At 32.4% G+C, this 17,472-nt stretch overlaps 1 protein-coding gene across 1 annotated transcript; it reads right to left on the bottom strand.

The window, feature by feature from the left end:
* Nucleotides 1-15,148: 15,148 nt before the first annotated feature.
* On the bottom strand, nt 15,149-16,245 carry LOC102618397 (hypothetical protein). The gene is made up of 2 exons (XM_006492146.4): nt 16,146-16,245; nt 15,149-16,013 (listed from the first exon to the last, which is right to left on the bottom strand). Exons 1-2 carry the CDS (start codon nt 16,157-16,159, stop codon nt 15,458-15,460), a joined length of 570 nt encoding a protein of 189 aa, XP_006492209.1. The 5' UTR covers nt 16,160-16,245; the 3' UTR covers nt 15,149-15,457.
* Nucleotides 16,246-17,472: the final 1,227 nt, after the last annotated feature.

The raw sequence follows: 17,472 nt of genomic DNA, 5'->3' as shown, positions 1-17,472 counted from the left end.
TTCTGCACTCGATCTTGTAACAATTGATTGCTTCTTTGATGACCAAGATATTATATTGTCTCCTAGATAAATACAATATGCACCTATTGACATTCGATCATTAACATCACACGCCCAGTTTGCATTAGTGTACCCTGTGATCTTAATTTCTCCTCTAACTAAAATCTGAGACCAAAATCTTCAGTTTCTTTTAGATATCTAAGAACTCTTTTACAAGCTAAACCATATTGAAGTGTTGGAGCTAACACATACTGGCTCAGTTTATGTACTGCAAATGCAATTTCTGGTCTAGTCAAAACCAAATATTGCAAGCCCCGACAATACTTCTGTAACTTGTTACATCTTCAATATATTGTCCTAGATAACCTTTAGCTTTTCTCTGAAGCTTAGATCCTATCACCATTAGAGAATCACAGCCTTTGCATTCTAGCATATTAGCTTTATTCAGCAGATCTTTAATATATTTCTTTTGAGACAAATAAATATTATCCTTGGAATAAGAGACTTCTATTCCAAGAAAGTATGATAATCTTTTCAAGTCCTTTAAAGCAAAAACTTTGCGGAAGCAAATCTTTCCATCTCTTCAGTGTTAGGACCAGTGATTAGAATATCATCAACATATAGTAAAATGAATATCATTAATCATTGCATTTCTTTAAAGAAAAGTGAAGTATCAGTTTTAGAGTTCTAAAACTTCCAGTTTGTAATCAAATACTCTTTCAGCTTCTCATACCAAGCTCTAGGAGCTTGTTTCAGACCGTATAATGCCTTCTTCAATTTACACACAAAATTTGGTCTCTGCAGATCAACAAATCCCTCAAGTTGGCACATCTAGACATCTTTAGTTAGTTCTCTATTTACGAAAGCATTGTTTACATTTACTTGCCTTATCATCCATTTATTCATTATAACTAGACTTAGTACAATTCTCACAGTGCATGACTTTATAACAGGACTAAAGGTTTTAAAATAATCAACTTCTTCTGTTTGTTGAAAGCCCTTTGTAACAAGTTTGATTTTGTACTTAGTTATGCTTCCATCAGTGTTTTGTTTGATCCTAAATACTCATTTATTCCCAACAACTTTATATTCAGCTGAAGGTGGTACTAGTGACCAAATCTCATTTCTAATTAAGGCTTCATACTCATCTCTCATTGCTCGGTACCAATTCTGATCATTTAGAGCTTATTGAACTGTGTTAGGTTCTGAATTGGGTAGAATAGCAGTGTACAATTTTGGTTTAAAGATACTAGCTTTTGATTTGGTGATCATTTGGTGAGTTGGTTATTGTGAAGCGAGTTTTCTGTTTTGATTTTGTTCTATGGTTTGTTGAACGATTTGTTGTGATTCAGGCTGTGTTTGTTGTTAGGATTTTGTGGAGGTAAATGAGATGAAGATGTGATGGTTGTTGAAGTCAACAAAAATAAATACCTACTCTGAATAAATTGTGTACAGTGATTGACTAGGGTCGTGTCCACAAAGATCGGTAATTATTTAAATCCTTTTAAAATGTAAAATGCAAAATAGGGGGATTGCTGACAATAATAAAAATCAAACTAAAATAACAAGAATGCAAATTCAAATTGTAATTCAAATTGGAAAAAGCTCTGGTTGAATGAATTAACTCAGCTTGATTCGACTACTGATCATTGATTCAAATATAAATTATTACTACTTATGAATAGATCGGTTATAACTACTGAGACCCTCTAATAGCCAATCTTTCCTTAACTAGTCGATAACCAAGGTACAACCATTGGTTATTTCCCTAATCAGTAGACAACCCTAGATACGATCATAGGATTTAATCAATTGACAGCTTAAAAAACCAGAGAGACCCAAATCCTAATCAACAAATGCATATGATGGTTCGTTTAAATTAGATTGTTTATTCTCATAACACAACGCACTATTATGCTATTTGTCACAAACATTAAAATCTTCATACGATGAATCTTTTAATTGACAATAGATTAAATTGATAATTAAATAGTGGCCAATTATCTAATTAACAAACATAATCATGACAATAATTTAGAGAATAAACAAATATCCAAAAAGCAATAAAACAATTAAAGTATAAGAAAGATCTCACAGTAATGATGAATCAAAGCTTTATTAACCTTCAACCAAAATAATAGGTTTAGTTCTTCATATAGAGAAGAGAAACATTTAGATTTAGGGTTTTCTTTTTCTTTAAAAATCTCATCTCTTTTGTTTTTCACGTCTCCTCTTTCTTATAAAGTTTTTCCAAAAATAAAATGCTAATATCTAAAATATTATCTAAATATTAAATTCAAAATTATAAAAATAACCAAAAAGACAAAATACGTTAAAATAAAAATTACAGGCCCTTAGTTGACAGCACACGCCCACGCCTTATCAATAAAGTTCTTCTGAAGCTCATAATTTCTCCAGGAAAATAATCACCTCAAACATCATCTTGTAGCTCAATTTTAGCACCAATTAATAGAATTGCACCTACAAAAATAAAACACAAGTAAATCATTATTATTAAGTGCAAAACATCGATATTAAGGGAAGTAAACAATGCAAAACTAGTGCATAAATTGCACTCTAACAAGATGATATAGATAAAGAATTATTGGAATGCTCTTGTTGATGCAGCGTATCTGCATGTGTTGACACATAAGGTATTTGTTGATTCTCTGCTGATTCTGCTGAGTAGATATCTTTAAAGCTGCCAATAAGTAAGGGTAATGTGGAAAGGTAATATATTTGCTGTTGAGAAAAGTTTGACACTGGTGTTTTAGGTTTTGTAATATTCTCAGATGAAGTAAAGATAGGGTTTGTTGAATATGGAAACAGGTTTTCATCAAATACAACATGTTTGAGTATATAAACTTTGCCTGAACTTGTTAGATACTTGTAACCTTTATAGGTTGAACTGTAACCAATGAAGATGCATTTACTTGTATGAAAATCAAACTTATTTTTGTTAAAGTCTCTCAAGTATGGATAAGCTAAGGCAGCCAAAGCATTTCAAAAAGTGATAATCTGGTTTATGTCAAAACAACTTTTCATAAGGAGATGAAAATTTCAATAAAGGTGTTGGGAGTCTATTTATGTGAAAAACTGCTGTGTGAACAACATCCCACCAAAATTTGAAAGGAAGACTAACTTGAACTCAGAGAATTAATCCAAGTTCAAGTATATGTCTACGCTTTCTTTTTACCAAATCATTTTGATGATGAGTATATGGACATGAGTGTCTAAAAATGATCATATTTTGGTTTAGCAAATCAATAAATGCTCTATATTCTCCCTCCCTCCCCCCCTCCCCCAGTCAGATTGTAACATCTTAACTATTGTGTTGAACTGGTTTTCTACTTGAAGCTAGCTTAAATAGTTTGAACACTTCAAATGCTTCTGATTTGATTTTTAATGAAAAGATCCAAGTGCATCTGCTATAATCATCAACAAAATTGATATAATATTTGAATCCATTTCTAGAAACAATTGGTGAGGATTCCCAAAGATCAGTGTGTATCAGTTGAATACTTTTATTGTTTTGGTTTCAGTTGTTGGAAAATGTTGTTTGTGAATTTTCCCTAATTGACAGGCTTTACACAATAATGACATAAATGATAAGATAGCCTTTTGAGAGACTTTAATTTGCTTACAATTTTTAAGTAAATGCATCAATATCATTGGATTTAGATGTCCAAACCTTCTATGTAATAAAGTTATCTCATAAGATTATTGGTTACAATGATTTGAAATAGAGTGATAACATGTTTTGATAAAAACATTACGATTCTGAGAGATGAATGACACATTTGAAAATGACAGCATAGAACTTGGTTTATTCAGTTGAAGAAAAGATAGATAAGAGATATATGATGAGGGTAGACAATTAGATTTCAGTAGCAGCTTGTAAAAACCTTTCTCAGCAAGGCCCTGCAGAAGAACCTGCCTCTTCATATCCTTCACAAGGCATATATTTCCACAAAATTCAACAGAGAAAGGGTAATCATATGTGAGTTTTGAAATGCTTAATAGACTTTTAGTGATTGCAGGGACTAGCAACATATCTTTAAGTGATATAGAAGTTAGTGTAGGTGTGTGATTTGAAGCACTAAGTGTCAGAAATATATGCCCAACATGAGAGATAGGTAAGCCTTTACCATTACTAATAATGAGTATATCAGTACCTTTATATTCTTTTATGAGATGCATATTCTCCATGTTATTTGTCAAATGATGAGTTACTCCACTGTCTAAGTACCAGCCATCATCAATGGTTCATTCATAATTGGCTACAAAGGCAGCTCCAGGTGCATAAGCATCAATACCAGAGTAATTATTAACTCCAGAAGTTTGATAAAAAAATTGGTGGTGCATAGTTGAAGTTGTCATACTCTTCATAACAAATGTGAGCAGTATAACCAAGCTTAAAACAAATCTGATAGGTCATTTCTTCTCCAGTACCAGGAATTGTTTGTGATCCATTAACACTAGTAAATCCATTTCTAATAAACTAAAATGGAATTCTAGGTGTTTGAAAAGAATTAGGATTGATGTTTGGTGCAAATGAATGTCCCCCGCCATATCCATTTCTTGAATTTCCATTATGCATTCTCATTGGATAATTGATGTTACCTCTGCCAAAATAGTTATTTCTACCACCAAAATTCCCATAGTTACCACTATTATATCCTCCCATTCTAAAATTACCCCTATGTTGTAAAATTTTTATCAAACTCATAAGTGCACGAATCTATTGTAAAATAGATTAATGGTGATGAGTGTCGATCCCACGAGGAGGTAGATTTTAATTATATGTAGAATTAATTTTCTATAAGGGTGGTTGTATTTGTAGTGAAAATGATTTGGAATATTCTAAAATTTAAATTATAATGACGGAAACAAATTAAAGCGAAATCTATTGAAATGAAGTATTTAGGTATCTGGATCTGCATTACCATGCACCATGGGTTAAATATTAATTATTAATGCCAATTAAATCATAAGGGGGGTTTCCACTTCTCATGAACTACACTCTAATTAATAGGGTGCTAAGGGCTTATCGTGCCAAATAATAATAACCTTATACTAGAGGGCCGGTTAAACCAGTGCGGTATCTAGACAAGATTATTACTATTTATCGACGAAAAGTCAAAACATCCATAATAATTAGAGGGGAAGAGAAAGTAAATTTACCAAATAAAGCCTATGGCACATGTTGAAACTTCACATTCAACCCAAGCTTGAAAAAAAATTAGCTACTCATAATTGAACTAGGGGTAAAATGAGAATTTATTAAAATACGTAGAAAATATAAGATGGAGAAAGAATTAAAATAGAGCTCAAAAATGAATTAAGGGATGTCAAATTAAAGGGGGAGCCCCCTTTTTATAGATACACTGAGTAAATCATGACCATCGGATTAAAAATAATTTGAACGCTCAGGATTGTGCCATGTGTCAACAATACACGGTTTAACCACACGGTTTAAATAGTGACGCGGTTTGACCACGTAGTTTGAATAGTGACACAGTTTGGTTGTAAATAATCATGTGTATATGCATGTACCGTACGCATGATTTTTGGTCCACTAACATGCTGCCACGTCACCGATCAACAGTACATTAGAATTTTAGTCTAATAAAATCGTGACACCTCATTAGTCAATGCCATGTCATCGGTCCGTATATGTGAACAGTATCGTAAACAGTAACATGGACAGTACCGTACATGTGAACAATGTCATTTTTCCTTTTATGCTCCTCCTAAGGTTTTCGACTGTCCTGAGTTCAAAAGTGATGTCTGTTTTGCTATCCGATTTCTCGTTCATTGTGAAATGACCATGATGCCCCTAAAATTCATAAAATACTTAATTATAATACAACACACATAATTAAATCACAAGAGACTTAAATACATAAAAGTAGTGATGTTAGTGAGACTTAAAGTATAAAATGACGATTTTCTCCTTTATAAATATACACTTTCTAATACTCAACATCCTGGGATGAGCATAGAATGCCTTTGGATAATATGCTTTAATATATGCATAGTTTGCATTGAACACACATTTATCATCATGTTCTTGCTCTAATCTGGTCTCATGTGTAAGTAATAATGCATAAGCATCATCAAACTCTATTTTAGAACCAGTAATGAATGTAACAATGTCACGATATCCTGGTCCTAATCCATTCAGGATTGTTAACAAGAGATCTTTCTCTGTAAAACTTTAGAATAACAGTAAAACAATAATGATTTATAAAGGAAGAATATCGTATATTATTTATAACCTCAGAATCATGTGCGTCATTAGAGTTGTCTGTCTACTCCTGGTAGTCATCAACAGCCACCTCATCCTCAGAAGTGTCATGACGCTGCTCTGGTGTTGGGTTTGGTATGTCGTCATGCTCGTCAGATTGCCTTGTAACGAACAACATCGCGTTGATTGAGGGTTGGTGCTGTATAAAGTATCATTTAAAATTAGTAAATGAAAAGTAAAAAATTTCGATTAAAAGATTTATAGTACTTAGAGGATATCGACCTTATGAACACAGTCTGAAATGCTTGGCATGTAATCCTTCACAATGAGCCAATATTTTCTGCTACTCTCTTTTGAATTCGGCTCAAGGGTTTGTAAAACGTCCCCCTGCCATAAATTCAATCCAAAATTTTAAGTAAGTATGCATAACTTAAATTTAGTAAAGTTAAAAAAATAACTAATACATATTACTTACAAGACGAGATTCGTCGTTGAAGAACGAATAAATCTCAGCAAAGTTGATTCTCGAAGATGCCATGGGCTTCCATTGCATGATGCGGGAAATCTTCTTCTTCGTTTTCACGACCCATGTTGACGGCAAACCTCCGATCGCTTCGTAAATCCAAGCCTGCAACAACCAAAGTGAAAAACCTATTAAAACAACTATCAAATATTTAATACTATAAAACTTATTAATAAAAAAAAAACAACGGACCTGAACCCCGGATGTAAAGCCGTAAACATTGTACTTTTCAATGTTATGATCTGGGTTTTTCAACTGAGTCGTCTTAAATTTCTCGTCTTTCTCGAACAGAGCATCGTCAAGACTCTCGTACATCATTTCCCATGACAAAAGACCCCATGGATGGTTTCAGAAGTACTCTATATCATCTACTTCGTTAAGCCAATCGAAATTGATTTGACAGTGATTTTTTCTTGCATTTAGTACTCTGTCCACAAAATAAAAGAGCGCAATCTTTAATGCGTCCATATCGTTTATTTCCTCGAATTTCAACTTCTTAAATAATGCATCGAATTCCTTAAGATTGATCTTGCGATTCACACCACCAAAATACGTATTCCGTAGCCTATGCACCGTTTTGTTATTTCTTAGTTCGGTATCAATACCATATAAAAGTCCAGTAACCAGGCACCATTCTACAATTGACAAGCGAATCAAATGCTCACCAATTTGAAACCATAATTGATCCTTACGGCTATCTTCTTCATGGGCCACTTGCCTCAGTAAAAGATTGTGCAAAATTATCCCACTAAATGGAAAGCTTCGACACTCCAAGAAATGCCCAAATATATCCTTCTTGAACAGATTCAACTGCCGCTTTGTTAATTTTTTCTCGATGGCTTTTACGATCGAAGATAAATTATACATGCTCGAAATTCGACCCGAAAAGTGATCGGCATAACGAAAATACATCCTGCCTACTTCGATTTCCGATGATTCTGATTTCGCCATGTATCTATAATATTTATAACATTATTATATTGCATTTACAACAAAAATAAAATAAATTAACTTGATAGAAAAAAAATATTAAACCCACTGTAATTTGGTGCGACAGCACGGGCGCGCTCTGTTGCCCAGCGACGGGCGCGAGCTAGTGCCTGTCGCTTGGGCGAGCGGCGTACGCGCTCTAGCGCCCTTTGCTGGGTAGCGGTTCTACACTCCCAAAACAACAACAACCACCACCACCACCATTATTCTCAAACTACAACCACTATTATTTTAAAATTTCATTTTAAATTAATGAAATATAAATAAAATGGCTAACCTAGGTTTTATTGAAGGCTGTAGATGGTAGATCGAATGCCGATGAGGGATGGAGCCGCCACCGACGAGGGTTGATGTTGCCGCCGACTATGGGAGTTTCTTCGGTTTGAGAGAGATGAGTGAAAGAGAGATTGTTGGGGGAGAGATGAGAGAGGGGTATTTTGGTCTCAAAGATTTTTTTATGGCTAATGTTGATAGAAATTTGTTTGGAGTGTTAAGATGGAAAAAGAAAAAACTTTTATGATTATTGGTGTAAATTTCCCGATAAATATGCGCACGTCAATATATTAGAGGATGGTTGTTGATACGGTTGCATTATTTACTTATGATGTTGAACGTACCACGCCATGTGTCAACACAAAGCTCTAGAGCTGGAAAGTTCGGAGTCCACAATTAGTAATCAGTTGACGGAAAAGTAAAAGTTTAAATCCGATTTTAATTGGATCAGGTTAAAAATTCGGATGGAGTTTGGTTCGAATCGAGTTCTGATTGTACTCCGATAAGATAAAATCATCCGGTTATTCGGATTAGATTCTTTGTAAGCTAGTGAGATGTCAGCAACATAGTTGAAGAATCAGACATTCAAAAGCTTCATTACTTGAAAGCACTTATCAAAAGAAATTTCCACCAAGTAATTGAAGGACTAAAACCAAAATTATCATTAATAATTATACAATGGAAATAGATCCAACAAACTGCTTTAAACTAGAACTTGGACTTGCTCACATGCTTTACCATTTTGGTTGGAAACTTGCAAATGGGAAACTTAAAGATTTTCATGACTGAACAAGATATAATACATCCTTAAACAATATTGAACAAGATTTGAACAATATTAACTAATCAGTAAATAGTAATTGAAATGCCATGAAAATGGCGGGCTGAGCTGACGAAGACGATAGTGGCGTGTCGAGCTCCTTATTGCTGGTGGCATCGTGGCGGATGGTGGTGGTGCCGGCGTGCCCTTGGACTGAATGGTTTTTGGGCAATGACAAAGGTGAGGGTGAGGTCACCAACCCGATCCAAGGATAACCTAATTGGATCGACAGGAAATTTTCCTGATTCGCAACTAACCAGAAAATTTTAAATTCTGGTTAAAATTTAATAAAGAGATACTTAGGAAAGGTAAAATTTTAATCGAGTCCGATAAAATTTTAATAAAGATCTACTTTACAGATTCTTTTCTTAATAACTTATTAGGCAGAATGGGAACAAAAATTCTGGTTTTATCGATGTTAAAAAAAAATAAAAATATAAGAAGGCCCGATTAAAAGAATATATATAAAGTAAAAGAGTCAAATATAAAATTTTTAAAGAAATGAACCAAATTTCAATTAGTATCATTATCTCCCTGAAATATTGTTATTACGAGAGGAATCAAACACTAAAAGTTGGATCTAATACAAGTCAAAGAGACTACTAGGAAAAAAAAAAATTAGGAAAGGTAAAAGCCACGTTAGTATTATTACTAATGACAAATCTTAAAGAATTCAACCTAAAGGCTTTAAAAAACTACACAGTAGATTGATGAAATAGTGAAATAAACTCCAAAAAACTAAGCCACTCAAGAAGTAGCCTTGATCGTGTTAACCAGTATTGTTGTGGCGCTAGTTAATTCAAGTCTACGCAGGGGACTAAACAAACATCCGGAACAATTGGTGGGGGCTAAATATATATTAGTAGAATAAATATGTTTAGAAATATGAATGAAAATATGGGCCATACCATGATATAAATAATGATTTATATCCATAACTGGTTGAAGGTAGATCTGTTCCAAAACTAATAGAAACAGATGAAATGTGAGGAAAAATGTATTCTACACTTACTCATTCCAAACAATTACATTTAAGGCTTCATTTATAAAAAGAACAAAAGACAATAAAGGAAACTAAGAATTACTATAAATCAGTGTTCATTTTCGACATTTACATATGAACTCAATATTGGTTATGATTCTTGCCATATACATTAATATTGATTCATATCATATGTGCAATTCATAAATATCTAGAGCAGTTAATTAGAGTGTGGACAAAAATACTTTACAAAAGCATAAACTAGACTCTCAATTAATGGCAGCATATATCACAACAAGGTTAAGAATTTTGGAAAATTTACCCAAATAACCACCTTGCACTTTTTAATTACCTAAATAACCAAGTTAATGGGCTCGTAGTCCGTTTGCCACCCATGCACTCAAAGTTCTTTCAGTGTATGGGTTCGAGTCCCAGTAATAATTTTCTCCTCTAATTTGGAGTGGAATAAATATCTCTTTTTATTATGTGAGGTAGAAGTAGAAATTTGGGCTTTGGAGTATAATAGATATCCTCCGCTATTATGAGATTCTTGATTGATTTTTAATTGTAAATAGGGTGGGCCTATATACACTCTAAAAATTACTCTCAACACTCTATTACTATATACACTCATCTATTAATTAAAAAAAAAATTATACTTTGTACAGTCTTTTTTTTTTTAATGATACTTTATACACTCTTTAAAATGTCAAAAAAGTCCTCACTTTATCATTCTTGAATTAATTATCTTTATTTACTCTACACACACATGAAAATGCTATACAAAATCAAAAAATTTCAGTTCTCAAGCATTTACAACTCCACAAAATTAATAAACTAAAACCCTCATACGTGATAAGTCGGCCATGATTGTAAGCACAATACCTGCAACTCCACAAAATTAATAAACTAATAAAAGATTATAAACACAATACCTGGAACAACTAAAAGATCACGATCAAAGACAAAGTAATCATGTTCTGACTTCTCATAGCATATGTGATACGTCGGCCCCATGTTTCTGCGTTGCATGGTTTTTCTTTTAATAATTAAATATTAAGTGCTTAAATTTTAGTAATCATGTTCTAAAAGAGAGGGATAAGGAAGAATGATTAAGAGTAGGTGCTTGGCAGAAGGGACCCTTATGACGATCTTCTTCAGCACAGCTGCGATGCCATTTCCATCTCCAATTGAATGCAAGAAAATTCAGAAGCAAAGGAAGAATGATTCAGAGTTTGTTAAAATTCTTTATGTTGTAAACTAAAAAATCAAAAGGATCACACATACCTAATTAAAGTTAAAATCTTCATATATTGAATTTCCTCTTTAAATATTTCTTTCAAGTATTTGAAAGAAAAAAATTTAAGGGTTTAAAATAGTAAGAAAACTAAATATTAATTTTAGTGCCCTAAACGAGTGTTCAGAGTAATAATATTATATATGCTCGTAATAAAGTGTCCTTAATAATAATTTATATCATGAGTATTTTTGTAATAAATTTTTTTTATAAAAATATGAGTGTTTAGAGTAATTTTTAGAGTGCATATAGCCCTACCCTTGTAAATATCAATAGAGTTCTTATTATAATATATTAGTGTATCAAAAAAATAAAATTAACTAAATGACCACACTCATAACTTTCATAACTTTCATACTTTAATAACCAAACACATGACTTTTGGACATCAATATCCTTGCCTCTCAAAGAGCTTCAACGTTGAAAACTCTTAATTCAAGTTCTTACATTTTGGTTCGCTCAATTTTATTTTCATTGTCTACATCAACCTCTGTAGCAAAACAAAAAAAAAGTGTTTTGGCTCATCAAGCTCAATCACGAAGCATATATCAAGCTTGAATTTTAGAGAGGGTTTCTAGTCTCGTTTTAACACATTTTTGTTTATTGAACTAGATAGTTGTGTTAGGTGGAGTTGTGATTGAATTGTTGTGGGAGTTTATTGATAGTTGTGTGGAGTTGGAAAGTTTGTTTTTAGCTGTTAAGGATAGTGGAGTTGTTAGGTGAATTTGGAAAAAATTAATTGTTAAAAAGATAGTGCAAACATATAGTGCAGACTAAATGTTTGATAAAATGCCACATAAAATTATTTTACTTTGGGTTGCTTTTTCAAGAGTAAATTTTTTTACTAATAACTAAATTTCAGGCACTTTACAGTAGGAATCTTAGAAAATATAAAAGTTTCTCAGTATCAAACTTAAAAAAAAAAAAATTGATTTTGCCTAAAAACAAAGATTTTGGCAACAGTGGGCCATCGCTCGGACAATGGGCCTATCTATCGCGCATATCGCCAAGGATGCACTCGGGCGGTAGGCCTATTTATTGCCTGCAACCAACCAACGCAACCATCACCCGCAGGCAACATAGGCGATGGCTCCATCGCCGACAGTCATCACGAGAGCCATCCCCCGAGATGGAAGTACCAAAAAACACATCACTGAATGAATGCACGATAATTGTTACGCTAATTGATTTTGCTTGTGCTTTAGTTTCCTTTTCTTTTTTTTTTGTGCTTTTGAAATGGAAGTTTGGTTCTTTCAATAGTCTTTGAAATTGTGTTTTCCAACTAGATGATTCAGGTTTTGTAAAATTCGCTTTAATGGCATCGAAATGTTATTCTTTCACATTCATTCTTTAATATATGTTTTTATGTGGTCTCATTTTGTGTTAAATTTTAGTTCGAGACTCTAGACTTAAAAATTAAAGTTCTTTTCCCTTTTTGAGTCTTCAAATAATATTTTGGTGGAGAGAATCCCAAGTTTTTATGTTATTGTCATTTTGAATTTTGTTCTTTTCTCTAGATGCATATTGCAATCACCTAGTGGAAGCACAAGCTGAGAGCGAAGGAATGAAGAGTAGTAGCATGAAGTGAGTTTTTATCAATTACTTACTTTGTTATTGTAATTTGAGTCGATGGTAATGCTAAATGACATGTCATTTTTACTCAATTACCTTTTTTTTTTTATAAATCATATTGATGCCAGATTGTGAGATTATTTTCTTAGATAAGAACAGATTATTTTCTCACTTTTCAAATTAATTTCTTATAGTTTCAATTCCAGGATTCAAAAAATTTCTTTGACATGTAATGGTTCTTTAAAAAATAGTTAAAAATAATTATTAGCAGGTTATAGCAAGCCATCATCTTTTTGTTGATTGTGAAAAATTTGCTAGATTGATAAAAATGCATATGGTAGAATCACAAAAGATGGGAGTCATAACAATCAAATGACAAACAAGGAAATGACAAATATGTAAAGTTAATATTTAATGAAGGAAATATGCTAACTAATTAACGGCTAAAATTAATGGTCGAGTTATTCTTGCACTAACAGAGAGGTATTGTATCTTGAGATAAGTTGTTATAGATTCTTATTCATCTCTGTATTATCCTTCGCTGGTTGTCTTTCTATTAGTTGCTTGTCTTAAGTTTTTTTTTTTAATGAATTTTGGTCTTTGCTTGTGCAGGAGTTGTTTTTGTGATAATTTGAGGTTTATCGCTAATTCTATGATGAAGAGATTGAAGAATTGGGTTTAGTTAGAGTTTTTGCTAATATGGCAACTTGCCATCAAGAAAGAAGAGAATAATAGACGAATTACTATATTGTATTATTAGATTCTTGTAAATAAATAATTGTACAAATTGACAATTACATGAAGATGTTACTAGATTCTTTTGTATCAAAATATTATTATTTTTTGTTAATTTTTATATTAATACATTTGCAGAGCTTGCAATTAAAATGTATACACATTTTTTTTTCCCTTTAAGCAAAATGTTATTCGCAGGTTGCATATGAATGTCGCTGAAAATAAAAAGTAAACTAAGGTTTTAACTACATTTATTGAGTGTGATTAAATATATTTCACCAACGGGGTAAGAGATTTTTCACAATGCACTTGAAATATTGTTAGAGACAGCTTCACGTAAGACAACGTCGACGTTCAAAGGTGCAGTCGAACTTTGTCGAAGGTTTGTAAGAATATACATTACACGTTGTTGAATCTCTTTTTTCTTGTAGTGACGCCATACTAAAAAGACTTGATTCTTGCCATATTTGCATTTATTACGCAATGATCTTCATTTTTCATATTTATATGTATCATAATGGACTTCATCGTTGCCAAATGTGCATCAATGACCTTGACCTTAACCATATATGCATCACATAATGTAGTTAATTCCCGTAATATGTGCATATTAGAAAGACATTGATGGGGAAGGAAATTGATGTGATTTCTATCATTTGAAAGCTTCATTATCCGTTAGATTTACATTAAGCAGAAATTGCTTTTAATCCAAATTATTACGTTTCCTTCCTAAGAAGGTATTAATTTGTATCAGATAGATTCTATTTATTTATTTTTTGTTTCAGTCCTTGATAGGATAGTAATGTTTTTTCAAGAGATGATTAACTGTCTTAGGTGGCGTTTGTTTTTTTGTCTAAATAGAACTGAATACCTAAATGGTAAATGCGAATGATATGTTTGTTTCTTTGTTTGAATTGTTAAAAAATATGAAAATTAATCTTTTTACATTTATGCATTTACAAATAATAAATGTTAAACAAATAAGAAACATATTAAAGAACTTAAATAAGATAATATATTATTATAACATAAATCATGTTTAACTCAATACAACTCTTTATACTCTAAATTAGTATATGTTAAACAATTTTATTATTATTATATGAAGTTTTTGTATGAAAAATATTTATAAACAATTGTGAAAGATAAATTATATTAATTTGAAGAAAATAAAAGGATTAAAAAAATAATAGTATACTAATATATTATCATTATAGAGATTGTAATAATGTTAATTATTAAATTTTATTTAAGTAATGATGAAAAATAATTAATTAGTTAGGGGTATTTTAGAGAATATTTTTTAATCATATCATTAGGACTTTTTAAATTAAGTAAAAAGTTAAAAAAATTGATTTAATAACCTAATAACTGAAAATTTTATTAAATAAAAAATAAACGGACTCGATAAATTAATTGATTGAGATTAATTTAGGGGTAGGCATTAAGTGAAAAAAACAAGCAGCCCTTAATTTTGATCTTTTGTAGGGCGTAGTATTCACGTCTTGAGTCAACATCATTCGAACAGTTGAAACTAGCTTAATAATTAGCGATAGAGGCTCAAGTAGACATTTCGAATTTGGAAAGAGCAAAGTGCATGTCTTTATGTCAAATTGTCAATTTGGAGGGTAGTTTGTTGATTTTCAATTAGGTAACGTAATAATCCATCGAAATATTACGAGAGCGAAAAAAAGAGAGAAAGAGAGAGAGAGAGACAGTTACTTATGGCAGTGCCGCCAAGGCGCCAACAGAGAATAAAACTGATACAAAACTAATTGACGACAGAGCGAACCTGGCACAGACTTGTTCTGTCTCATAAATTACACAGCAAACACGTAGCATTACCAGAAGCAGCAGCATATATAAGAAAAATGTCATACAATTAATAAAGCTACCCAATTCAAAGCATGCCCTTACATTCATCTCCGGAAGGACAACCCAAGCAAAGCAACTCACGATAAAGGCAACAAAAAGCTCCAAAAGTAAACATGAATGTGGGAATGCGTAGGCTCTAGCTAGTGACAAAAAGCGTAAGTAACAGTGGAAATATAAACCACGAGACCACTAGTAACGAAAACAACCATAGAGGCAACAGCTTGAAGGACATGTTCGTTTCCACAAGAAAAAATCCCCATCTGTATCTCGACAACCTTAACCATTGAAAGCATTAAAAAGAGGCAACCGATGACCGAGCCTGCAGCCGATGCAATCATAAGACACCTCAACAAGTTGGCATTAAAGTGGGCTTTAAACTCGTCATCAACAACTACACTATTTCTCAAGTTGATAGCTAGCTTGACACCCTGAGCAACTAATGACGAGAACAAGAAGAAACTGAACGACACGACCTCGTAAACAGTGAGCATTCTGCTCACTTCAGGGCCGGCGACGCATTTTGACTCCTGGTAATGGGATCTGGAGCTTTGATGCTCCGGACCTGGAGGTGATAAAGAAAGCCCCACAAACACAGCTACTGTGAAGAGAGAGTTGACGTTGACAATACCATCTATGGCCGTCACGTGGATGCTCGTTGTTGACGATGTTTGTTGTGATGAAATTGATCGTCTTGTTCTGTGGAAAATGGAGAAAAAATTATTACTAATGGTCAGAATTAGTTTGAACACTCCACACCATTAATTAATAGATAAATAAATCAAGAAAATAATGTACGTAGTACATAATCAATTTTGGTAGCGTATTTACCGATAATCATCCATGGGTAGCTCTTGAAAGTATTGCCGATGATGAGTTGATCAAGCAGCTAGCAGCTAGTAATATAATAATTAAGAGGAAGTGAGAGAGTGAGAATGAGCTAGCCGCTTGAAATATTTATAGAGAGCTTTGTTGATTAATGTTAGCATGGATGTTACGAATATTTTATTGCTTGGTGTTCAAGTGTAATAAAGGAGAGAATAATTAAAAGGATGCATGCTCTGTTGCTCTACAAAGCCAAGGACCGATAAAGTTAAAGGAAATATCAAAACACGGTGGATGATTCTGGATAAACCGTCCGTGGTACACATGCTGCTAGGAAATTATCAGATGCCTTCCCTGTAGTTTATTGATTTCTCACTTAGATTGGGAAAATCACAAATACAATAAATTCTTTTGGGCACCATTTGTGACAGCACAGCTGTCCCAAACCTGTATTCTGGGAGAGAAATTTAGGGGTAGGCATTAATCAGTTTGGTCGATTCAAGAACTCATGAAACTGAAGTATCGATTTGGTTTATATGATTCAGTTCAAGAAATTTAATATTTTTTTTTATTATACCTAAATTTTTAAATTTTTTACTTAAATTTGATCATTTTTTAGTCCAATTCAATTGTAATCACTATTTATTTGTATTTCATGCAAAAATACTAATTATCGATAATCTTATAACAAAAAAGTATGTTGTATATATAAAAATAATTTTTTTTTCAATTTAAAACTAAACCGATTAATTTTTAGTTCAGTTCGGTTCAAATTAACAAAAAAAAAAAAAAAAGATTGGTTTATAACTAAATGCCTATCCCTAAAAGAATATCTCATATAATGTAGGTTTGATAAAAGAATCAACGGTACCGTATGTGTAATTGACTTTCTACCGAATGAAATAAAAAAAATTATGTTAAAATTAAATATTGAAGAGTCTACTTCATAGTTTTGTGAAGTTTATTCAATACATCATGAACTTAATCTTGCGGTTCAGTATTTCATCCACCTACGTGCTGTATATCCGCAAGGACTTTAATTACATGAGGAGCAAGAAAGATACAAGACTTTATTTTAAAGCTAATTAAGCTTGACCATTAGTTTGTCATGTTATTGGCGCTTAATTAGCTTGAAAAAGTAATTGAAAAGAGAAAGAAAAACCTAGGTATATAGTTAGTGTGATAATTTATTGACTGGTTTGGTTTTATATTTTTATTTTATCGTATCTTCAATTTATTAAATTTGATTGATATTCATTTTTCTTCCAGTAACGTGCTTAAATGACCTATATTCAGGACGCACTATGACGTAATTGGCATGCTAGCTAACCTT

The sequence above is a fragment of the Citrus sinensis genome, chromosome 2, assembly GCF_022201045.2.
Source record: "Citrus sinensis cultivar Valencia sweet orange chromosome 2, DVS_A1.0, whole genome shotgun sequence".
Taxonomy (NCBI): domain Eukaryota; kingdom Viridiplantae; phylum Streptophyta; class Magnoliopsida; order Sapindales; family Rutaceae; genus Citrus; species Citrus sinensis.
This window is presented reverse-complemented; position numbering and strand designations above follow the sequence as displayed.